At 33.1% G+C, this 26,621-nt stretch overlaps 1 protein-coding gene across 3 annotated transcripts; it reads right to left on the bottom strand.

The window, feature by feature from the left end:
• Positions 1-71: 71 nt before the first annotated feature.
• LOC129939852 (glycerol-3-phosphate acyltransferase 1, mitochondrial) lies at positions 72-26,621 on the bottom strand. Of its 3 annotated transcripts, XM_056048027.1 has the most exons (12): positions 26,464-26,620; positions 25,866-26,379; positions 10,876-10,990; positions 8,880-9,044; positions 8,121-8,795; positions 2,165-2,341; positions 1,968-2,098; positions 1,601-1,905; positions 1,370-1,536; positions 1,143-1,304; positions 769-1,081; positions 72-700 (listed from the first exon to the last, which is right to left on the bottom strand). In XM_056048027.1, exons 2-12 carry the CDS (start codon positions 25,988-25,990, stop codon positions 513-515), a joined length of 2,523 nt encoding a protein of 840 aa, XP_055904002.1. In that variant the 5' UTR covers positions 25,991-26,379; positions 26,464-26,620; the 3' UTR covers positions 72-512. The 3 variants fall into 3 exon arrangements, with proteins under 3 accessions (XP_055904002.1, XP_055904001.1, XP_055904003.1); XM_056048026.1 differs by having other exon boundaries at positions 25,866-26,621; XM_056048028.1 differs by lacking the exons at positions 10,876-10,990; positions 25,866-26,379; positions 26,464-26,620 and adding an exon at positions 9,136-9,345.

The following is a 26,621-nucleotide window of genomic DNA, read 5'->3' as shown; positions in this document are numbered from 1 at the left end:
CAAATGGGGGGTGTTTTTCCCACAAAAATTATGCTTTTAATTCTTGATTTTTTTCAGAAAGAACAAGTTATTTAGAATACTAATAATAAGTTTTTTATTATTTAATATTTATACATCACACGAAGGCATGGAGTCTTAGAAATAACATTACATTATGTATATTTGTTCTACTACAATATTGTAAGTTAGTTGTTTATTATGATTTTGTTTAATTTTATTCAGTCAAGAGATAAATTAAGCAACACAGAGCAAAACAAAAAAGAGACTTTGATTGCTATTACTTTGTTCGTATAACTACTTTCTTTTTATTTATTTTCGTTTAATTGTTGGTTGATTTTTCTAATTGATCTTGTGCTTATAATATCTCCCATTATTAATTACAACAACAACCAAAAACTGAGCAAAACATTATATTAAATTATTATTTTAATCAAGTATTTTTGTTTTCTTTTTTCTTTTTCTAACCATACTATACACTATCAGAGTACTTAAAGTCTTAAATATTTTAATTTTTACATTTTAATTTTTGGCACAATTGCTGCTATTCTATTGACAATACAAACAACACCGTCCGACGATGAATCGTACAGAAGTCCCAGGGATAGCAATCTTAGTCCGTGTTGGTTGAAAACTTCCAAAACTGACCATTTTTCGAATAGTTTCAAACAATTTCGAACAGAGTCAGTTGAAATACTTTCACCTTAAAAACACACAAAATCAAGTTATCGAAAGAGGTAAACAGAAAAGGAGATCAAAAAGAAATCTTACCATAGGGACAGCTCGCATCGTTAACTTTGTCAGTGATATCTTTGATTACAAACTTAATAAATTCACTTTCGAGCATTGAACTTTTGTACAGAATCTTCAAAGATTGTGCCACAGAGTGGTACGCGTGTGCAAACGGTGCCAATATGTCACAAACATATTTCTGTTCTTGGAGCGTGTTGTAGTTTATGAAAAGTTCCGGCTTTTCTTGATTTTCTAATGGGGTTAAATCCTCATATTCGTCCTCGCCCAGATAGGCCATAAGATTATTTGCCATGCGATGGGTTTGCACGTCACATTCTGTCGTATCCTTAGTCTAACAACGAAATTAGTTCTATAAATTTTCTGAATTTAATATAATAAAGACTCAAACCCACATCTAATCCCTTTATTAGATCTCGATTTATTAATGTATCGATTGTCGACTCGAGAAGTTGTTCTAGCACTTGAGTTGGTTTGTTAAGAATAAATTCATAGCGGTAGACGTCACAATTTTCAAGACTAGCATCGATCAAATGTTTTCGAGAGATCCCAGCGTCCTTAAAAGGCAAAAGGAAAGAGTTTTAGCAATGAACAATTATTATACCTTGAGTCGAGCATTTACGTTTGGTTTGTCGCTTAAAATTGAATGGAGGGATGTCAATACAATTGCTTCAAGAGCAAAATGTGGCGTAAGAGTATTTGAATAGTAAGCTAATTCAATCAGTCTTGGAACGAGTGGATTTGGTTGAATAAAGTTTTGTTGGTCCCTTTTGGTTCTCACTACAAGATCTGTAAACAACAATCACAAAATCTTATATTTGTTTCTTGGATTGATTTTGATTGGACGACTTACCGGGTCCTAGAAGATCACAGGCATATCTCACAACATGAATCGACTCGCCAGAGAAACCCATGTCTCTCCGACCTTTCAATACGCTCCTAAGCTTGTCCAGTTCCTTGGCAATTTCAACTTCTAGAGCACCACTTCTAAACCGGTTAAGCAGCAAGAAAGACAACGCGTTCGTTGACATAACTGACGTAGCAGCCGCGCAATCGTATACCACTTGTCTTGATATGCTATCTATTAAGGTTCGATGTTCCTCACATACAACGTCTGTGCCGTACAAAGAGGACGTGGATTGATTATGTTGCAATGTTCTAAAAACAGGAGGTTTGGTTCGAAATTGATCTTACAGAGCTTACAGACAACAAGCACTCACCTTGCGCCTGGTTTATAGATTTTCATGTTGCCATCTTCCTTTGCAATCTTGTTGTAACTTTGGACAAGTTCGCGGATGGAATAAGGTTCGTTGAAATCGATTCGCATTAACCCGTATTTGGAATTCAAAGCCTGAAAGAAAAAAAACATCCAGCTTCTGGTAAATTTGTTCCTTCGCAAAATTTACTTTACTATTACCTTCCATATACCCGACATAGCTTTACCAAATGATTCTGGTATCTTCTTCTGGCCAAGTTGTTCACGGACGAAATTACCGTCAACAAGACGTTCATAGTTTACTGATACTGGGACTAAAAGTGCATCCGGGATACTGCGATCCATGAAGGCATTAACGATAACGGAAAGGATACCACCCTGCAATAGAAGAACACACAAATGTTTCATTATAATAGTTTGAGCAATTAGAAAAAGAGGATAGGTTAAGAAAGGAGATACCGATGCACATTGCTTCTGAGTACCTGCACAGTGCACATTGATATGAGAGAAAAAAGCAGAGCCTTGTTTTAGTACAGTACAGTCCGTGGCCATATTATAACACGCACGGCAGAATTTTTATAATTATTAGATAATGCGCAATATTTTTAACGTTCGATGCCACACAGCCCGGTCCATAAAAACTTATTTGAAGGAAGGAAGAACGTAATTGGAAGATAAATAATTTGAAGGGCAACATTTAGTCATTATCACAGACTGATGGGGCGTTATTCTCGAAAATTTCGGGGACTTTAGCTTTTAATTTGCTGTTGGTTTAGTTGCTTGGGTTGCAGTTCTGTAGCTTTCGTTTTTGGCATTATAAAGCAACCATTCCTAAACGATGTATGAAATTAAAATGTTGATGATAAATTTAGTTTTTCTGAAGACTGAAGCATATTTTTTTTAGGAATGTTTAGACTAAATTGTGTCAATAAATTCGAAGCTTCCCGTTCTACTAGCAGCTGTAGACTAATCCTTGTTTAACAGTTGCAACAAATTCTCTTTCTTGAATTGCGTACTGGGCTCGCCTTCCATCAGGCCCAATTAGCTAATTTAAATATACATAATAAAAAAGAAAGCAAAAAGAATTTGCCAAGAAATTCGCATCTTAAATATTCAAAGTAACGATTTAAAAAATATTCCATTTATTGTGCAGAACAAAATCTAATGCTTAGTTCAGTGAATGGTAAGGAAGTCAGATGGTTTGAGGATGATTCAAAGTTGTTTTTGTCTTTCTTCCGTTAAGGCAATCTCAAGAATTTGTGGGGAGAGAGGACACTCAGTAAAAATGTGCTAAATTGTTTACGTTACCTTGCAATTCAAGGAATTGTTATGTGCTTGCTTTTGCAAATTATGCTTCTCATACACTCAAGAGAGTATTTGAATTTTGCCTTTATATTAATTTCATAATTGGAATACAAATTATAAACCTAAGATTTTTATTTACATAAATATAAAGAAAAGGGAATTTAACATCAATTATTTGCCAAAAAGTTGAAAAGTAAAAGTTTAAATCTACTTATGCCTCTTATTCTTCTCAAAGCGGTCGGCAAGAGTTCCAAAGGCGTACAAAATGAATACAAAGTAACGCTCAGTATTTAGATAATTGTATCGGGGTAGTATTAAAGCAAAGAACCTTGTTGAATGAGGGAAATTCAGCTTACTGTATAGATAATCAGGCTGTTGTGTTTGGATGATTTCATGCAGGTAACTCAGAGAGCGAAAGTTTTTTAAGCTGGCTACAACCAGAAATCCGTACCGCAAAAATGGATATGTGATCATGACGACGTAGATTTTAAGTATAGCGGGCAATATTGTTATAAGCAACATTCAATTAACGGCTAGTCACACAGTTTAGTTTACAAAAGATTTTACACCCATACAGCACAATTGGTAATATAAGGGCCTGAGCAAGTAGCAGTTTAGCTTTGATCAGGATGTAATTTCGACTGACTTGAAGAAGGCGGAGACTTCCATAGGCTTTACCAATGGCACTATTAAGGAGGTCATCCCAAGTGAGAGTGCGATTGAATACTTCTACTCATTTATGTAAAGTGAGAAGAGGTTTGGTGGTACTCCACTTCAAACATTGAGAAATGTGGACGAGTATCCATTGACCACCAAGCGTTGTTCCATTCTGCTGTGATACGAAAGAACAAGCTTACAGGACTCTTAAGAAAACCCAAAGATAATTTGCAGCTTTCTACAAAGAATTGGGTGGTTAACAGTATCAAAAGCCTTTGAACATTCTAACAGTGTTAGCAATGTAACATGATCACTGTCCACAGCTGTTCTTATTTCATCGGTTACAAGAAGTGAGGCGGATTTGCAGCTGCGCTTAGGCCGAAAACCAGACTTACAGGTACTTAAGAGGTTGTTAATTCTAAGATATTTTTAGATCTGCCCCTGAATAATTTTTTCAAACAACTTCGAAAGAAACGGAGGAATGGCAATCGGCCAAAATTCTGTAGCAGTACCTGTTTGCTTTTTGGGTATGGCAATAATAGCAGTTGTTATTTTTACTGTCAATTAGTATTAGAATTTTTTTTAGATTTGGGTTGGCAAGATTCAGAGCTGTTTTTGCAACTTTAACTGCAAGTAGTAAACGTAGCATAATGGTTGGTGCGTTGGACTGTCATGCCAGAGGTCTTGGCTCCAATCCCTGTCTATGCCATCTTAAATTCTGCCTCTTGCGAGGAATTGACATTTTCTTCAAGAGTAATTCTTGTCATGAAAAGTGCTTTCTGAAAAAAGCCGTTCGGATTCGGCTTAAAACTGTAGGTTCCCTCCATCACTGTCAAAAGTACTAGCACACAGGAGTTGAGAGTTGAAAGCCTAGGCTCTAGTTCTCAACGAACTGTTGCACCACCCAATTAAAAAAAAACTGCAAGCTTCGTCAGGTTGATAAAGTATAAGGTTTTATTTTAAGTTGGATATTTTTGAAGCAGATTGATGAAAATCAGTGGAATCAAGTATATTCTTTGAATTCAATTTTTGTACAACTTTACACTTCGAAAAATCAAAGCAGAAGAAGGAAGCAAAGAAGTTGAGTCGACAGATTAAAAGAAAAAAGATGAGTTAGTTTGCTACTTTGGGTTGGTAGCTATGTTTGAGTACGAATTTCCAGGTATGTCCAACAGGCTCGCTCAATGAGATGATCAAACCTTGATAATTGCAAGTCTTGATAGGCATTGGTAATGCTTTGGTCCAGGTAGGGCTTTGATTAGAACATCAGCTGGTATTTTCTCAGTTGGTAAGTATTCGAGCTTTATGTTACTTTGAGGTAAGACATCCCGAATAAAATGGTGTCGGATGTCGATATGCTTAGTACTTTGATGAAAAACATGGTTCTGAGCAAGAAGTCCGTTATCGTTGTATAAAGTGATGTTTTCCAAGTTTCGAAGATTAAGTTCCTTAATAAAAGTTTTAAGATGAGATAAGTTTGAAAGCCTCTGAGATACCCATATATTCAGGCTCAGTAGAGGACAGAGCCACTGTCCTTTGTTTTTGAGACTTCCAGCTAAAAACTGCATTTGAAAATGTAAAGGTGTATTCTGTGTATGACTTTCTATCTATCACGCACCTCCACCAATCAGAATTAACGAATCTAAGAACACCTTCTTGATTTGAAGAATATCGCAATCCAAAGTCAATTGTTCCTTGAAGATAGCTTAAGACACTTTTAACAGCACCCCAATGAATGTCCGTGTGACAATTCTTGAACTGGGCTGGCCTGGAAAAAACAGCAGCATACAATATACATAGATCCCCCAATTAACTCTTTATATGGGCGACTTTCTTTTTCTGACGATTTTTTTTCCTTCAGAAGTCGTGAGTTAGGTTGCATGGGAATGGCAAGTGGTTTGGCTTGATCCATGGCAAATTTTTGCAATAATTTCCGAATGTATCCTTTTGACTTATGGAAATGGAATTTAAATCTTGATTTATTTCGATTCGGAGACACTATTTAGCCTCTCCAAGGTCTTTTACTTCAAAATCCATCATCAGTTTACTTTTGATTAAGTTAATCTAGTTCACATCCTTCGAGAATAGAACATCATCAATAAAAAAATGGATATATTTTTTGTTTAATAATACTACTTAAAGATGTTAAATTGTCACATAAAGTATGCTTCATCAGATAATTGATCTTAATGAGTGTTGTTCGTTTGATGTGTTTTTCTCCATGCACCCTTCTATTATTCTGCTCATACATTGTCTGAGCGGTACCCATTTATTTAGTGATAGTTTTGGCTAAGAAACCAATTGAGAAACAAAGCCCTCTCTCGAGGGACCAAAGTGTCACGACGATGATGAGATTCTTATCATCGTCGTCCTGCTATACGGTGCAGAAGCATGGACTATGACAACCATGAATATGACGTGTGATCTACGGTGCCGTATGCATAGAAGTTGAGCCGAGGAGAAGATGGAACGACGAGCTGTACGGGCTGTACAGCGACGTAGACTTAGCCAGGGCCTGATTTTTCAATTATTGCTTTCGCTTCTTCGTTTTGAATTCGACCAATTAACGAATTCGAAGGCGAAGTTGAAATGTCATAATGTTTTTTGGCGAAATGAAATCTGAAAGCTTTCTTTTTGGCGGATTTACATGCGAAAGAATGTTCACTGTTCGATTTTTTGGATTCTTTCTGGTTTGTAATTATATAAAAATGTGAGTTAGCTTTATTTTAATTTACTTATAATTTATCCACAATCCACAATAAAATATAAAATTTTGAATAAATCACAGTAAATTTCACAAATTCAATCAAAACAAAATATGGAGAAAGCTGTCAAATCACTGCAATACAGAAAGAAAAAGTCAAATTACTCGAATGAAGGAAGAATTATTTTCGCTTCCCCGCGTATTCGTCGGTCGAATTGAAAACGATCCGCCGCGAACCTTATAATAAGGCCAGCGCATTAGAGCTTTCTCTCGCGGATGTGGAATGCACAAGAGGAAATTGACCTCACCCAACTTGGAGCGCGAAACTGCAGACCGAACTAGATGGAGAAGTTTGTTGGGTGAGGCCCTAGTTCACACAGAATGTAGCGCCAATATAAGTAAGTAAGTAAGTTTTGAGTTGTATCAATTTAAAGAATAATTCGAGAACAAAGATTTCGTTATATAACCCGCATATCCGGTTGTTTAATCTATAAGAGGTTATGTAAAATTCAAATCTTGAAATATTATGTATTATCTCATTTTGGATACTTTCAATTAAAGATGAATTCTTTAGCTAAAACGCCTTTGGAAAATGTTTTTTTCCTCCTTAAAACTTTTTCCAACGTTGTACAAAAAATTAACTCGCAGACAGATTTTTTGCGATGTCAAATATATGCTCTGTGATGAACACACCTTGAAATGAGCTGTCAAGGTCAGGACTCAATTTGGTAGTAGTACGTAGTTCACACCCGAAGTGCAATGATGTGAATGTTTAAACGAAAATGGAAACCCGACAATACTTTCGTCATCGAAACATTTACTGAATTAAAAGAATCAACAAAAATTATAATTTTTAAAAGTAAGGAAGTGTCGGGTAAAAATGGGCCTAGTTTTTTTGTGTAAATTAGAATTAAAACCCCTTATTACTACTTGAGTTTTATGGTCCGAACTTTATTTTTTATTTCAAAGCAGGAGGAAGTAGGCACACACTTTCGTAAAGAGAGCTTAATGCCAAACTCTTTCAAGTACTTAATATAAAGTGCAATAATCATACTTCCTCCAAAACGATTCAAAGATTTGTTTCACTGTTCGGTAAGCTCAACTTGAGTGCACCGGTGGACTTATTGCTTTGAAAGCCACACTGACAGTCATGAATAAGTTTTCGTTCTTCAAGATATTTATTGAGCTGAAAATTCGTCAATTTAAAAAGAGACAAACTTGCAATTGAAAGAAGTTAGTTAAAGGGGAAGGATGGTTCACTTTACTGGGGAAGAACACCACTTCAAAAACTGACAGCGTATTTGTGAATATCAAAACCTTCATGAGTGCGAAAGAGTAATCACTCTTTAAATTATATACGATCTCAACTTAACGAGTATATAATATTAATTCTATCGACAAGTTTTCTTCTTTTACAACAGGGAGAGTGTTTGCAATTAAAAGTTGGACTTATGAAATATACAAAATATTTGTGTTTTCCAAGATCCTTACCTTTGGCATACATGGTTTCCCAGTTCGCGTTCGTCCACCTTCAATGAAGAACTCCACGTTGTGACCCATTTTGAGGGCATGTTGCAAATATAAATGCAAAACAGCTCGATACAGCACATCCTTTTTGCCAACAACTGGATCAATTTTTCTCTTAATGAAGAACGCACCCAGTCCTCGCAGTAATCCCCCAAAAATAGGAATCTGAAGATTGTTCCCCGCAGCGACGAGTGGAGACCTAATATCGTTGTTGGCCAAGATGAATGTTACCATGATATAATCCAAATGACTTCGATGTAATGGCAGGAAGATTAAAGGAATGCCCGGAGCCTTTTCAGCAGCCAGTTTAAGCATTTCAATTTGTCGAGTGTGTGTGACCACTCCGGATAAAAAGCATGGCAGTAGTTTGTATAGCAACCAAGATGTAAAAGCCACCAAGAATCCATTCAGGGTTGAACGCATATCCATAAGTATGCTGTAGCCTCGTTTTTCCTGCTTCTTGAGTATTTTCTGATAAGCCAGGTTCTCTATTTCCTCATCATCCGAGTCTATTTCAGTTGTTGGCAGAATTCGCTCAGAGTTTCTTCTGGTCTTGGAATTTTCCTCCTTTAAAGCATCTTCACTGGCCTGCTTGATGGCGCGCTGCAGTATTGGGTCCTTAAGAACCAACCCCGAAACCTGCCAAAGTAAAAACACATATAAAACATTCTATTCTCTCTCTCAGCCACATATATTTTTATTTATAACTATAACTGCACTTACCTGCGGATACGGAAACTGTTTCATGCGAAAAGCTTGAGCTATAAATGGAAAATAAACACCCCAGTCGAACATTGAGTTATAGGGCTTCCGGCCGGCATGTGGCGTGATGTGCAGTAGATTTTCCGTACCTGAGCCATGTGATAAGTTTACTTGTTGTTTTGGGTCCTTTATGGAAGATAACAGCACATATTTATATTAGATTAATTTAAATTGAATGTTTTATTTTATAAATTAAGTGAAAATTCTCAACACAAACCTCGAACCAACCACGGGTTCTAAAATTCGGATGCATTTTAAAAGAGACAATAGTTCATATAGGAAATGCTTGTAATGGAGAATTAAATAAGTTCAAAACATTGTGTCTGTAATCTCTAATTGAAAATAGCCTTTAAAAAATATATCTTATGAAATATTGAGTGATTAACTAAAAACAAATTAGCCTAGGACTAGAATTCGTAGTTTGGTTAACGCACGAATGAATAATTAAATCTGAATTACAACTACAAGTACAACAACACGAAATGTCAATCCGGCATTTTAAAATGAATTTAAAATGAACTATTCAACTGGAGCAGACATTCACTATGCAGAAGAGTGATGCCAAGTTTTCGATTAAAGTTCTATCATAAATTGAGCTAAGTTCACATTAGCGTGTTTAACAATTATTTATGATCGTTGAAAATGCTTTTAAATTTAAAGCAATACTGGCTGAAAATAATTTAAAATTTAAAAGAACGCTCAACTTTACCTTAAAAGCATGAAAGTTTACATGCTGATTTTTTTTTTTTGGCAAGCAAGTATATGTTATTTATCCCAAATTTAGGGCGAATCAACATTTTCATAATAAATACAAGCAATAATGATTTTTTTTCAGTGATGTCACAGTCTTTTTCAGAGATTTTACTTAAAATTTTTATTTTTTAGTAAATTGATATATTTTTTGTGCATTCGAATGAAAGGTACTTTTGTGAAGTATTCCAAACACATTTAATAAACATTAAACAAATAAATTTAACTTGGGTAAAGTACGTCAAACATTTTACTAAACAATCTAAACAAACTAAATATTTCAAACCTGAGGTGAAATCGGCTAAAGTCGAAATCCATTGTCAATTTTTTAACAGTGTTTTTTTCATTATTGCTCTCTTTAGCTTTTTTTATAAACATGGCAAAGGCATTAATTGTTTTATTTTTTTTGTTTAATTGTTAATTGTTTTTTTAGCATATACTTGACAAAGATCTTAAGGGATTCATCCCTTGTCAAACTTAAATTGATACAAAGGATTATTAATATTGGTGTTTTTGTGAAGCGATACAAAAAAGCTTCAAAGATGCAATTGCTTTGTTTTCTTTGTTGTGGTCTTTGTTGTAGTTCACAAAAATCTCGTTTAAATATTACGCATTGGAAACAATAAAAATACAAAGAACATAATAGTTAAATATGGCATCAAGTTGTTTGCTGATGATGGTACACAACTTTTAAATACAAGCAAAAACCTTATAAGGCCATTCATGGTATTTTCCATAACCTCTTTTTCAAACAAGCAGTTTAACGACCCTACAGCTTGAACCAAGCATAATCGAATTTTGAAAGATAAGTGAGAGTGGGATGACCTTGAATTCGTCTATGAGTGATTGATTAAATCGAAACGAATCAGCTTGTTCTTGAATACTGGATTAATTTTATTAAGCCACTATCAACCTAATATTTAGTTGACAAAAAATCTAAACATGAATTCACTAACATGAGAATGCGAAGCTATTATTTGAATTTCAACTGATTAGAACTGCTTTCAATTAAAATTTGTATTCAATCACTGAGTGTTCACATGAGATACGATTGAATTTTTGCTTTTTTTTCTCCTAGAGATAACCAAAAGCAAGATCAGCGATAAGAAACTTAAGTCAGGCCATATTATTATTATTATCGCTTCAAGCAACACTATATGCAGTATAAATTATTTAATTACAAAAAGAACCCCAAATAATGGCTCACCTGATTATTGGTTGGAAGAAAAGATGACAAATATCCCATTTTATTAAACGTATCAAATGATGAATTGATGTTGATATTGAGGTGTGGGAAAAGTCCAGCGATTATAGTTGGAGCCCTGTAAATAGTAGATAAAAGTTTTAATTAATTATTTATATAACAATGTTAGTTTAAATTTCAGTTTTAAATTTTCGATGCTAATTTTTTAATAGTGAATATGAACATAGGGTAAGATATATAGGCTTAAGCATTTTCACTAGAGCAAAGCAAAGGTTTAACTAACTCTATGCTTTTCATTAAGAGGCTTCATTTTGTTCTAAACAATGGAATGATTTTATTGTAAAGATAAATGTTTTCCATTAATAACGGAAGACGATATCAGCGAAATCATATCCATTTCATATAACTTCCCAAGACCGAATTTCATCTTTAATCGATTGTGAAACGCTGACATACCAAAGGTTAAAGAAATAAATCGTTCCATCTGGGTGAAAAATTGAGATCACATCTCCGAGAAGTTATACGGCCAGGAAGCTTTACTTTCAAAGTTGAGACTTGTGCATCTTCACTGGCCTTGTGTTATAGTTTTATTAGTTTCAAAGAGTTCTAAAAGCGTGTATGTTCCATTTTTAGTAGTGAAAAAAATAGAAAATCAAACCTCTTATGTATCTAGTTATTTGAAAATCCTAAGAAATAGTTTTATATTCTACAAAATTCAATATTTTTTTTCAGTATTTAATAAATACCATTCAATCTTCTGACGTATAATTTTGACGGTTTACGAATTTCAAAGTTTAGAAACCGTAGTAGTTTTTTGTTGGAAAAATAATCGAATTATTTACTCTTGTTTATGCGTAAATACAGCTAACCTATGTATAAGCGGATCGCTTCGCACGACCCCATTTGCGACACTGGACACCTTACTCTACCTAATACCTCTTCATTTTTAGCAAACAAATAGCTCCAAGCTCTGCTATTCGCCTCAAAGCTTCGTCGCAGTGGACTAACAACAACATGGCCTCCGTAATTCTTAGGTATTTAGATTCAATTCCAAAACACACACACTACACCATCCCCCAATTGCAATTCGACTGAAATTTCAAGATTTCTATACCTCCCAGATCTTTCTGGGAGGATATGACATTCCTGGAAGATGGGTTTATCCATTTTTATACAGATGGTTCAAAAACAAAAGAAAGAAAGCTTTCGACAGCGTATGAATTGAGGCTCTCATCCATGAGCTCCGAATTTTTAATATCCCACAGCCAATAATAAAAATTTTGTTTTCTTTTCTTTCTCTTAGAAACTTCTTCGTAGAAATAGATAGTTGTAAGTCAACGATTAGAGACGTAAAGGCTGGAATCGCTCAAGGATCGAAACTTGGACCGTTCCTCTACAGCCTGATGACATCTGACCAGCCAGTGCCAACGGATTGTGAGAACCTGCTGTTTGCGGATGACTCACTCACGACATGACTACGATCGCAGCCCGAAGAGTAGAAGCACACATAAGCAGACTTAACGAGTACTACCAGAAGTGGGGAATAAGGATAAATACCTCCAAATAGGAACTGGTATGCTACCGGAGACCTGTCACAAGCAACACCCGCTGTAGATTGGCGGCAGTGGCCCGAAACCTTGTTCTGACGTTCCCGGATGGATCAAGGATTGAAGCCAAGAAGAACGCCAAATACCTTTGAATACACTTCAATGAGCTGCTGCGCTTCAACACTCACTCTAAGGCTGTGATTACAAAAGCCAACATCGCACTCCATCGAGTTCATCCTCTCTTGAAGAAGAAAATTGGATTAAGTAAACCAACGAAAATGTTGATATACAAACAACTGCTAATACCAGTTATCACCTACAGTTTTCCGATATGGTTCACCATATCAAAAACTGCAATGGAAAAACTTAAAGTCTTCGAGAGGAAGATCTACAATTCTACCGTCAACGACAGAAGCACTATAGTAATCGTAGAGTCTACGAAGAAGCTGAAATCAAGCAACTTGAACAGTTCCTTACACAGGCAGTAAGGAAGATAATCACCAAAGTCGCCAGCCACCCTAACAAATTAATGAGAAGGATGACCAATCAGGAACGACACCCGGACCCTAGATACCTTTGTGGTATAGATATCTTGGATTAACTTCCCACTGACGACGACGACGTCTCCTTCTATGCTGGCCTGGAGTCAGCATACTACGGCGGCTGAACGCCGCCACACCCAACCAACCTCCAGCAGGACAACCGGGACTCAACAACCCGAGATGAACCTCGCCAACGACACTCTTTTTTTAGCCATCGACTTCATGTTAAACACATGTTAATTTTTGTAATTATACAATGTATAAAGTTAGGCCCCCTCTGTGCCAACAAATGTTTTAATTTAAGTACTTGTTAAATATTATTTATGTTAGAATTAAGCCAAATGTATAAAATTTGGAGGTGTGTACTCTGAACACCTGAAATTATGTCTCTCATTCTGCCTTCCCAATCATTGTAGCGTGTTCCAGGCGGAAGTTTTGGCGATAAAAGAAGTCTTGTCCTGGCTTTAAGAAAACGTGATATCAACATCAGATATTTTATCAGATTGCCAGGCCGCTATCAAATCTCTGGACTCTGTCTCTACAAACTCTATAACAGTCCATAACTTGCTGGGTGCCGGGCCATAGAGACATTGCAGGAAACTGTAAGGCAGATGAACTCGCTAGGAACGGTACAATGTAGCCCATCCTACCACGTTTGGCACATACTGACATACCAATCGCTACTTGTAAACTGTTGCTAATGCAAGACGCTGTGAGGAGGGCAGGCACCAGTTGGAACAACATCATCACGTGTCAGGTCACAAAAAACGCCTGGCCAACAATGGATTTAAAACGTTCAAGGTGTTTGCTATCTCTAAGCAGATCGCATATAAACTCGATAATATGTGTCATAACCTGCCACTGTCTAATAGGAAAGCGCGACACGCGACTAGGCGTATTCTGAAATGACTTTTGCAGAAGCTGTATGGACGAGGAAGAGGAGAAATCAGTTCTTCACCTTCTCTGTACATGCCCTACTCTGGCTCGAAAACCCAAGAACTACCTAGGAGAATTCTTCTTTAACGATCTAAATCATATTAACATAATCAGTCTATCACGTTTCGTAAGGAACTCAAACTGGTTCCATTGAGCTTAGGAGGAAGCCTCAAGATTCATGTGGTATCACAATGGGCCATTAAACTGGCCTAAGTGTGTCCGTTTCCATCTTGGACAGCCACTTCAACCAACTCCGAGAAATAATACGGTCAGGAAACCTTACTTGCAAAGTTGAGATTTTATTGCTTGTGTTATAATTTTAATAATTTCAAAGAGTTCTCAAAGCGAAATAGTCAAAAAATAGAAAATAAAACATCTTACTGGAAAACCATATATCCACTTATTTAACAATCTTAAAAAATGGTTTTATATTCGTCAAAATTAAATATTGTTTTTCACGAAAAGGTTTGACAATATAAAAATAAAAGAACTATATGTTCTTGTTCATGTGTAAATCCAGCCATTTTTCTTTTAAAAGAGAGACATTTGAGCGTTTAATTTTATTAAATAATTATAAAAAAAAACACACTTCATCAATACGTTGCTATTTGTATGTAATATGTCGTATTGGAAAAAATATTATTCGATTTTAAAATAATGAAAACTTTATTCTCATTAATATGCATGACAGTGTTCCACAAAATTCTATTTGGAACTATTTTACATGTTCAGAAAAATGAGGCTATAGAAAATAAATTTAGAAGTCATGTTATGCTCAGAAGCTAAACTCTACATGGTAAACATTATAGCAACTTGACATATCGTACAGAGACCGAGTTATAATAAATACACAAATGGCTTCATTTGAAGGGGATATACATTAAAAGTGTACCTCTTAAAAGTTATGAATTGTAAGTTTTTAAGACCAATTTGCTAGTCATCTATATTTGAAAGATATTTTTATACGCTGTATGATCTTGAGGATTACCTAAATTTTAGAATTTACAAAATTGTAAATAAGAATAAAAACCGAAGGGTATTTTTGACGCATTGCGTGCTTCGTCGTCCAATAAGTCTATGCAACTCAATTAAGCTTTACGAAATTGGTCATGCCTGGCGAGTTCATATACATATTCAATATTATGTTCATTACACGAATTTATAAATACTGCAATTCATTTACCTGCATCAGTACTTACGAGTACATTACCGTGAATAATTCAACATAAATTCCTTTAAATGAATTTCAAAAAAAGCCAAAGTACAAGTACGTCCCTTAAATGTAGTTATGATTACAAGGTCGTTAACCCATTATTTATGGTAAAATAAATAAGTTGCATTGTTTATACAATATTATATTATCTAGAAGAACACCTGTATGTGTTGTATATATTGTTTTTAAGACAAACATATGTACAAAACATTTTGACTGAAGAAATTAGACGCATTAAACTTCAGAAAGATAGGGTATCCGGATACTTTTGCAGCTGTTTTACGTGTTAGAAAACAGCTGATTGAAAGCAGCTGGATGTCAAACAAAGAATCCGATGGTATCCAAGAATTTCTGTTATTCTAACAGAAAAGCTGATTCAATAAATGCTTGAATTTGAAGAGACTTGGAAATTGATTTAAAATTTGTATTTTTTTTTTTTGTAAAAATCCGTTTAATATTATAGTTTTAGAATTTTGTTTTACAATAGTTCTTAACCTCGAAACCTAAATGTTTGGTAAAGACTTAAAACTTGTTTTTTTGACAGCTGTCTCAATTCAGGTACCCAACTCGTTCAATAATGTAACTCAAAATTCACTTATCCAGGCTATCTATTATAGCCAAACGAACACGATTTTGAATGCAGCCATTATGTTTCCTATAAATTATGACAGCAACTTTTGTACATGCAATGTGATTACAGAATCGCACGAGTAGGCTATAGGGGAATCAAAAGTCAATTTTGACATTTCTACTATGGTTAATTTGCCAACAAAACAATTCGAATCCACCCCCAACTCGTTTAAGGTGTTCACTTGTGAAAAAATGACAGAAGATTTGGATTTTGAAAGCCTTACACATTTACGAGTATGTTATACTCGTGTGCTTACTTCCAATTGGACACTTTTCAAGTAATTAGATTTTAACTGTGTGAGGTATAAATACTACCGATAAAAGTTAAAGTAGAATCTTACTACGGATGGGTTTTTGACATTTATACGAGTCTCGAATGGATCTTATGTGATTTCATTTTCAAATGTTGGTACGATTGATATTGCATTTGTATCTCGATGGCTGTGTTCGTTAAGTAGTTGTGCATTTGGAATCATGTGTTTTCCATTAGGGAAAAAATCAATCTGTTACTGTTGATATTATTTAGTTTTATTAATGAAAATGGACTTAGTTGGCTTATTTTGTAAGAGAAAACAATAGAAAAGATAATTAAGTTTTGCAAAGGTTTATCTCAGTTAAGATTAAGTTAATCTTTTTGGTTTTTTCCACAGCACAAGAAGATTTGAAAATGATTAAGGTTGAAAGCACTTTCTGAAATGCAAATGGTGTTTCGATGTTTCTTGTGAAGTGCAAGTTAGATAGTTTGATTCGAGTTAAACAATGGAGAAATGAATAGTTCAGCACCATACAAGAATATGCTATCTACCCCCTGTGCATTTTTTTTCATTTGATTGAAACAAACTATATTTTTTTGTACACAAAAGTGCAAATAAACAGACCATAATGCATTATCTGTAAAATCAACTCCACTCGGATCCCCGACATGAATCGAGTCAAATCAAGCTCATTTCAACTCGATTCAGGTATATACGCTTCAAGCTCGCTTCAACACCACATGTTAATGTAGTAGTCTACGAACAAACCCCCTCCTTGAAGTTTTTATTTTATGTCAAATTGTTTGGTTAAAACTTTGAAATCGACCGCCAACATCTTAATTTCCAGATATTTTCTTACCATTTCTTCCTGAAAGTTATCCATTTTAGTTAGTTATTTTTTTATTTAAGTTAATTTTAACTTTTGATTTTCACAAAACTTCCTTTTATTTGTGTTTTTTTATTATTATTTTGACAGGTCTACTTTCAGTTGTACCAATTTTTAAATACAAAAATCTGGCTACTGCCGATGGGTTTTCTTGGGAAGTGTCTACTATAATATTTATAGAATGCCAAACAAACACGGGTACTCTTTTAAAGAACTGGACTTCAGATAAATTGGAGTTATGAAGTCGTGAAGTAAAATGTTTTATTATCTTTTTAAATACAGTTTCACATGCATTTTTTATAACTTTTTGAAATGTTTTAAGGGTCACCAAGATAAGATGACAACGAAATGAGGTCTAGTAAACCGATTACATAGTATAATAATTTTGTAATGGTCTCTTAATATCTAAATCCAATTCTATTTTGAATCATAAAATGATTGTAATTAAGAAATTTATCGTTTATTACAAATATTCGTAATATAATGATTATCATACATTCAATGTATGTACCTTCATGTTTGTAATTTTATAGCTCATTTATAGTAATTTGAATTTACAGCCTTACAAGAGTTCGGTGGTAAAATTATTGGATTTTGAAGTACGAAGTGTATAATTGAATATGTGACTTGTGTCAGAACAAGATAAAAATATATTCAACTGAGAACAAAGTGCAAGGTCTTTGTGATTGATCGAATGAGGTGTTTTATATTTAAAAACCATAAATAATGAACTTTAAACTTTGAACTCAAAAAATTATAGGACTTGCCAAAATATATTTTCTACTTTTTATTCAGTACAATTTTTGTTTGTTTTGTTTTGTTGAAATATTCTTGGTAATGATCGCACTTTATTACTTGTTATTACTTTCATATTATTTTATACGAAGATAGATAGTATATCAAAATTTTGGAAGGAATTTGTGTATCTGATAAGGATTTCAGCGCTCGAAGTTCAAAAAATTGATTAAATACTTTACCATACAATTTAATATACAAACATTTAAATGTTTGAACAATTGAAAATATTGAAATATGTATATTTAAAGTGAATAACAACTTAAACTAGTTAATAGAGGTTTGTAACTGGAACTTAAATTATGCTTTTCCGAAATGTTTGATAGACGTAAACCACCACTCTATTAACGCTGAGTTGTTAAGATATCAACTTTTGATTTCATTTTTTTACAGAAACTCTCAATCATATGAAAAAACAGTTTCAAACCGAAAAATAAGTTCAATTGCTTTTTTATTATATTAAAAAATAATCTTGAAAACGGTTTTTTTCTTCATTTAAACTATGTATATCAAAAAATTGTTCAAAATAATAGCTAAGGTATTTAAAGAAAAACTGATTTTCAACCATAATCCCAAAGATTCGCAATGTGGTTAAGGTCTGGGGATTGGGGAGGATGAAGCAATTGTGATTTAACATTATAGAGAAGCGACTCCTTTACTATCCTTGATGAATGTTTAGGATTGTTGTCTTGCACAAGTAAAAAATCGTCTTTAAGGCCAAATTTTTAAAGCGCAGGCTTTCAAATTTTCTTTTAAAATTTGTAAATATTTGTTGGTTCTATAAAAACTAAATTTTCCACACCATTGGACCCCATAGCTCCCCAGACTATAACATTTCCGCCTCCATGTTTTACCGCTGATTGCAAATTCTTCACATCTAATGCTGTGTTTAGTTTCATCTACACAAATCTGTGACCGTCCGACCCAAAGACACTAAACTTGCTCTCTTCAAGGAATAACACATTCTTCCAAAAATTTTCTGGGTGCATAGATGCATTCGCATACTTTCAAATAATTTTTTAATACATATTGAACTGTAGACCGTGGTCTATCATAGTTGACGATATCTCAGCATAACTTTTTCCGTTCGTTTCTTTGTTTAAAAATCAGTTTTCTTACTTCAAGAGGTACTTTTTTATGAGAAGCCTCCATTTTCAAAATAAACTTCGCAAAATTAAAAACAAAAAAACAATTAAAAAGATCAATACACAACGGCATACAGAGCCTAGATCTCTCAGTATCATTACGGTACACAATTTACATTTCGAACAAAACCGTTATTTCCATTTTGTTAGAGAAGAGAGAAGAGAGGCAAACCTCGAACATTTTGTTGCAGTTTTGTTGCATTTCCTATTATACATTATAATTTTATCAAATAAAGTCAATAAGCTCAGGTTTGTGGTAGGAAATTCATAGTGTAAGGGAAGCCCATTTATTAACTTCCCATAGGAATTTATTGTAATGGGTCCGATTTGTCAAATTGAAAATTTTGACATTTCTCGACGTTTCAAGGTCCGTAGAGTCGAAATAAAAGACTTTTAGAAAGATGTCTGTGCGTGCGTGTGTACGTACGTTCGTACGTCCGTACGTCTGTACGTCCGTACGTCCGTACGTTTGCGACGTTTTTTTCGTCGTCCATAGCTCAAGGACCAGAAAGATGCAGAAAGGGCTCTCAAGAAAATTGCGTGGGTGGTTTTTTTACCATAGCAGTTTAAAAAAAGGTGAACATTTTGGTTAACCCTTAATATCTTACGAACCAAAAACGCTAGAGACTTGAATTAAATTTTATATAATAGGCTGTAACGTAATCTCAAAGAAGTATATTTTTTGAAAAAAATCTATCTAACGGTTTTTTTTCTAAATCAAAAAAACTGAAAAAAAAATTGTCACCTCCTAAATTTAACGACTAACATATGATTTCATCTGCAAAACAATTTTGAGCAACGGAGAATAATGTTTTAAAAATCTGATAAAATTTTGATAAAAATCAAATTGACAGTTTTTTTTTATAAAAAATAAAAATCTAAAAAAAAACATTACTCAAAGTTCGTAAAAATTAAATATCGATTCAAATATCTTTTCAAAAACTTGAAATTTAGGTTTCGCGCTTATTTTATCTTATAAGAAATATTGTTTTCAACATTCAATAAAATTTTGAGAAAAATCGAATTGACAGTTTTTTTACAAAAAATAAAAACCTAAAAAAAATTAATAAAAGTTGGTAAAAATTGATTTTCGACTCAAATATCTTTTCAAAACTTTGAGATATTGGCTTTAATTTACTTTTATCTTTCAAAAAATATTGTTGTCAACATTCAGTAAAATTTTGAACAAAATCGAATTGACAGTTTTTTTTATAAAAAAATTAAAAACCGAACAAAAATTAATAAAAGTTGGTAAAAATTGAATATGGATTCAAATATCTTTTCAAAAACTTGAAAGTTAGACTTCAAACTTATTTTATCTTATAAGAAATATTGTTTTAAGCATTCTGAAAGATGTTGAGAAAAATCGAATTGACAGTTTTTTTTTACAAAAAATAAAAACCTTAAAAAAAATCTATAGAAGTTGGTAAAAATTGATTTTCGATTCAAATATCTTTTCAAAAATTATAGTAGTAAAATTTTGAAAAAAATCGAATTGATAGTTTTTGTACAAAAAATTTAATACCTAAAATAAAATTTAACAAAAGTTGGTAAAAATTGATTTTCGACTCAAATATCTTTTCAAATCTATAAAATATTGGCTTCAAACTAATTTTATCTTATAGAAAATATTGTTTTCAACATTCGGTAGAATTTTGAAGAAAATCGAATTGACGGTTTTTTTGCAAAAAATAAAACTCTAAAAAAAAAACAATACTAAAACTTGGTAAACATTTACTTTCGACTGAAATAGCTTTTCAAAAATTCAAAATATTGGCTTCAAACTTATTTTATTTTACAGAAAATATTGTTTTCAATATTCAGTGATTTTTATACAAAAATCCAAAAGTCCGTTTTTTCATAAAAAATAAAATCTATAAAAAATAGTACGCAAATTGGTAAAATCGATACTAGTACATATAGCCAAACTTTTAAGCAAGACAAATCGACAGACGGGATGGGAAGTTATCAGTGTGGGTCGCATCCCAGCCTCTTTTTTTCAATTGCTGTACGTGCAATTTTTTGATGTATTGTAGTTACAATCGAAGTTTTGAAATCATACTATTCAAAATATTGAAGTCATGTGGAGAACAATCATGGAGGTGAAAGTTATGAATGCATTTATAATATTGAAGTTTTTCTGTAAGTAGGTATAAATGAAGTGGTTTACAGCTGATTTAAAATAAATATAGTTAAAGCGTTAAATGATTGGTTATTAAAAAAAAATCAATATCTAACAGAATTAAGCTTAACTTAGGGACATTAAAGTCGATTCTTTACTTATGAAGTAACCGAGAAGCGATTGATAGTGTTTATAGTTGTCTGGGTTCAACCACTGCCCGTTTCACCTAAAATTTTGTTCAAGGATATTGCCTTTTGTAAGGAATAGACAAATTTTCTAGAGTAATTCCTATCATGAAAAGTGCTTCTCAGATCAGCTGTTCATATTCGGCATAAGCACTTTAGGGCTCCTTTATTCGAGCGGTCTAACACCAACAAACTCATTTATTTTAACTGAAACTGAATTTTATCGTAATTAATCGAAAACTAAGAACTAAATGCCAGACAATATAAAAATGGGGCTTTATGTGTAACAATATACGACTGACCAAAGTGTATCCATCAAGTAAAGGTTTGGGTTTCAGAAGTGGCTTTCTGTATTTAAGTTCAGGTTTTAAAATGAATTATTTTTGTAGTGTTGGCAAATGTATTTTATTTCCAGTTAAAAATAAAAACAATGTATTCAGACACCAGCTTTTCAACACTCCTTCAACTTCTAAAGCTTGTACTATGTTTTAAGCATATTAAAGGTATACAAAGTCCTTTAAGTGTTCGCTTAATATATGTATCAAAAATCAATCACCTTAAGGTGAGATTGTTCAAAATATTGCATTGTCATTTAATTTTTAATAAATTTATTTTTTTTACGATAAAAATCAAGTAATTCAATAAAAGATCTTTATTATTTATTTTTCAGGTTGATTCTTACTAAGATTAGCATTACCACATAACAAAGAGAATTAAAATCATAAGTGGAATTGCTAAAAAGTGCGTTTACGTGATTTTAAAGTTAAAAGTAAAATACATTAATTACTCAAATATGCATAGAAATGTATATACATATGTATATATGTATACATTTTATATATTATCTCCATTATACTATTAATAAAATTGTCGAATAAATTACTTTCTAATTTAGCATAATATTTTCAATGTTACCGAAGAAAACTTTGGCCGAGTAAGTTACGTAGTTTCAAATATTTTGACTGATTGGCATATCACAAATTTATTAATTTAATTATATTGTACATTTAGATAAAGAAGTCAAAATAAGTCTTTCGGTTGACAACAATTGTGTATAAGTTTATTAATTATGTAGGGTGGTTCTTTTATTTACATTTTAAGTAATTCCACTTTGGTTAGGTAGGAATCAATCGATTGATCAATCAAAATTTCATTTCCATCTCATTTTTAAGATTTATTTAAGTTAGAAAGTAAAATGTGATTTTTACCGAATACAAAAAAGATCTAAAGGGTGATTTTGTAGCTATTATCTTTTTGGCAGCACTGGTTTAAAAAGCTAACACTTTTCGTTTTTTGTTTCACTGTCAAACATCTTCAGTTTGGTCTATAATTTAACCACAAATCATCTTACAAACGAACAACGCTTGCAAATTTATTGATCTTTATTATCAAAATGCGTGCACTGTTAAGAAAGTTCAACGTGTGCTTCTTCCAGTGAGCTGCGAATTGTCAATTTTGAAGTGAATATCAGCCAGAAGTGTTGTAAGAGCTACCAATGCATCCAGAAAAAGTCGCAGTTTGGTGCCGTTTTTGGACTGGTGGCATCGTTGGACCGTACTTCTTCAAAGATGATGCGAACCATAACGTAACTATGAATGGTGAGCGCTACCGTGAGATGATATCCAACTTTTTGTTTGCCCAATTTGCATGAGTTTGACTTGCGTGACATGTGGTTCCAATAACAAGACGGTGCCACATGCCACACAGCACCCGCAACAATGGACTTATTGGGAGGCGAATTCAATTGGCCGCCTAGATCGTGCGATTTAACGCCCTTAGACTATTTTTTGTTAAATCTTGGCTATGTTAAAGATCATGTCTATACAGACAAGCCCGCTTCAATGTTGCCTTCCAATGCGTTGCCTTCCTTATTCGTGGGATAACGGCCGAAATTTTGGAAAGAGTATGCAAAAATTAGACTAAGCGGATGAACCGTTCGAGACACAGGTCATCATTTGAATGAAATATTCGGGGCGACTTTCCATTACGAATTTCCTTCTGATTTTTTTTTACAATTAGGTAGGGGTAGGGGTGTCAATAAAACATATTTTAAATATTAAGGCGAGGAAACATGTTTAAGTCATAGAAAAAAATATTTTCTTTTTCGGACTTAACACTACTTTTTTTATATTTAATTTTTTGAGCCTAAAACAAGTTTTTTTTTTGAATTGATAGCGAGGCGCACAGTGGTGCGAGAGCGGAAAAAAGTCTTTTTTAGAAAGTCATATTTCTCCTTTTAAAGTTAATGTTGTAAGAAACGTCAACTTATATGGGAGGACCACGAAAGAGTTTTGACGAATGCTGTGATCGAGCTAAAAGCTATAAGGGGGACGAAATTAAAAATATATTTCCTCAAGAAGAGATAAGCTATGCAGCAACATAAGAGAGCTTTTCCTGCTCACAATTTGTTCCAGATGAGGCTCTTTCATTAATTATACAAGCAGAATTGTCGAAACGCCAATATGAAATATTAAAATATACCCTAAAATATTTTACTAAAAACAACTTTTATTTAAATATAACTTCAAAAGCCTCAAATTGTATTAAAATGTCAATACTTTTTTTTGTAATATTTTTTAGTGACCAAATTTTGACCAAGTATGTATAAGACTAATCTTAACATATAAAATTTCATTAAAATTCGTTTAATAGTTCATATTTAAAGACTTTTTTCCGCTCTCCCATACAAACATCAAAACCCTAAAATTTTAGAAAAACGCCAATAACTTTGTTTATAATTATTTTTTTTCAACCAAATTTTGATCAAATATGTATAATACATAAACACGTTTGCCAAATTTCATTTAAATCTGTTAAGCGTTCAGATTGAACAGATTTTTTCCGTTCTCCCATACAACCCGAACCATTGTGCGGGCGTACTAACAGCTACATATATATGTAAGGGGACATGCTGCCCTGAACAAAAAAAGCAAGTGTGGCAACACTGAACAAGAAGCAAGGAGGAAATGTCAAAATCAACCATTTGTGCATGTTTTATATGTAAAAAAGTGAATTTTGAAAATTAATTTAAAATAGAAATGAATGTTAAATCGCTCTAAAATTGCTATAGTTATTATTTATTTAAAACCGTCGAAATTCGAGCTGCGGTAATGGAAAATTGAGCCAAATAATCATCAAACATTAAATTATATGAGCCGTACTATCATTTTTTGAATTGTATGTGTTTTTTTAACATGAATTGAATGTACGACAAAGGAGTGAGTTATATATTTTAGAACCATCCTAATGTACACATATAATATCAATCGATCTTTACAAGTTCAATTTTTTTATAAATCATTTAATCTTAACTGATAATTTAAGTATTTTACCTCCCGTCAAGATTAAAATGTGTCAACAGCATAAATCAAAAACTAAGCAATTTTGTTTATCAAAAATTATAATTTAGGCAAAACAAAAAAGTAAAAACAATATTTTGCAAACTTCTTCAAATTAGTTTTAAATTCCATGATGGTATTTTATGAACAATTCGGTCATTTGTTTCAATTTTAAAACTAGCAAAGATTAAACTAATAAATATGTTGGTAAATAGTTAAAAAAAATCCATTATCATGATCTGAACTTTGAAGTGGAATATCTACAAGAACGAGTATACCTACTATTCAATTGATTTCAAATTTTTATATTACACTTACTCTATAAACAAGAACTTCAATATTTGATATGATTTAAAAACGCAAAATACCTACCTACATATAATAGATTTTGTCAATTTTTGAAGATTTGAAAGTCTTATAAATTCATACAAAATATTATTTATTTATTTAATTATTTAGTTTCAACCACAGGTAGGTAGGTAAGATAAACAATTAGATAATGAATTGTATCATAAACTTCGGCGGTAAACTTTGAAAGCATAGAACAAACAAAAAACATATTATGTACATATTGTATATATGTACATATGTACGTTCCTAATTAATTCATAAAAACAAATATCAAATCAAATTGAATAAATTCTATTAATACCACAACAATACAATATGTTTCCACTTCTGAAAAACTAAAATGAAAAAAAACCAAAAGAACTTAGTGTATTTTAATTCCATCATATTGTATTTTGAAAAAACATCCATTCATTCATGATCAATAAAGAAATTATCATTTTCATGCCCACAATAAAAATGTGACAAGAGCAAAAGACCTACATTCATTTTAATAATATACGACTATACTTTGAAACGAAAGTGTAGTACATTGGCGCGGCTATACGCATTTTATACGCGGAACCTAACAAAGATTCGTGTTGTTTTTTTTTTCTTTTGAAAAATAATCAACAAGAAAAATAAAAATACTTCGCAATAAATCGACAAAAAAAAAGAAAGAAAACATTACTCGGTTATCATGTCGTCGGTTCTGTTTTGTTAACAGAAAACAATGCGCAGCTGATCGATGTGACTCGTTGTGATTAACATACTCGTACATATGTAGGTACACGGACTTCAGATACATTTCCATCTGAAATCTAAATTAACCCTTGCCAATTATTTTGCTTTTTCCATTCAAAATACAAGCAAGGGAGGGATTGAAATACAATTTTGCGAACAAAAACCAGACCAAACATTACTAAAAGGTGCATAACCTACCTATAGAGGAGGTAAAGTACCTACTCGTTAAACAAAAATTTAATTGCGACCAAACAAACTTTTCCATGTCAATGTAGATGTCAATAATAAATTTTAAACTCATCCACCGTACATAAGTGTAGTATACATACCTTGTCTTAGTGTAGATGTAGTACACAATGAAGGCCACCGATGCAACCTCCACGGCTCCCAATAGTGAGAAGCCGACCGAGAAGCCGACTGCGCTTTGCAAAAAGTAACTCAACGAATCCATCATATTCTTTCTAGCGATGCTACGAGTACGTTTAGTTTTATGTCATTCGCAACGGTTTTGCGTTTTTTGAGTAACACCAATGCCTCCTCTTCGAAATCCGAAGTCCGAAGTAGATAGAAGTGCTCCTTTCTTCTTCTTTCACAAGTTTTATTTCCTCACTTTTGTATGATTTTATTATTTTCAAGTCAAATTTTAATTCAATTGTGGATTTCACTGTTGCGGGCTGCGGCAGCAATTAAGTAACAAGTGCATTCTTCTGTACCGTCCGTCAGTAAGGTCAACAATCGGGGAAAGAATGAGCGACAATTTACTTGCTACTTCCAAATTGCGGTTTATATTTCTCATCAATTCCTATCACAAAATCACAATCACAACACAGCGTCACTTTGCTTCTATTTCCACGTTGCAAACATCATTTATAAAAAAAAAACAAAAATTAAAATTAAAAAAAATAAAAGAAATTTAAAAAGTACAACATCTATTTTATGCCGTATGATTGATTGATGGCTTTAGCTAAAAAACTGATGATCATCGAAATTCAAACGATCCGATCGATCCGACCACTTGCAATAAAATGAATTTGGTTGTTCGGGGTTCGGGCTCGGGCTCGGGTACGGTCTCGAGCAACCGCAAA

This window comes from Eupeodes corollae, chromosome 1 (genome assembly GCF_945859685.1).
Source record: "Eupeodes corollae chromosome 1, idEupCoro1.1, whole genome shotgun sequence".
In the NCBI taxonomy this organism is placed as follows: domain Eukaryota; kingdom Metazoa; phylum Arthropoda; class Insecta; order Diptera; family Syrphidae; genus Eupeodes; species Eupeodes corollae.
The sequence above is the reverse complement of the archived record's forward strand: the minus strand, read 5'-3'. Positions and strand labels throughout refer to the sequence as shown.

Bases quoted from the DNA above. Each gene is read 5' to 3' on its own strand.
- LOC129939852 (XM_056048026.1), bottom strand. From the start codon at position 25,990: ATGATGGATTCGTTGAGTTACTTTTTGCAAAGCGCAGTCGGCTTCTCG. The intron at 9,045-10,875 runs GTGAGCCATTAT...TCTTCCATAAAG, and splicing joins TTCTTCCAACCAATAATCAG to GACCCAAAACAACAAGTAAA. The intron at 1,305-1,369 runs GTAAATGCTCGA...TTGCCTTTTAAG, and splicing joins TTTTAAGCGACAAACCAAAC to GACGCTGGGATCTCTCGAAA.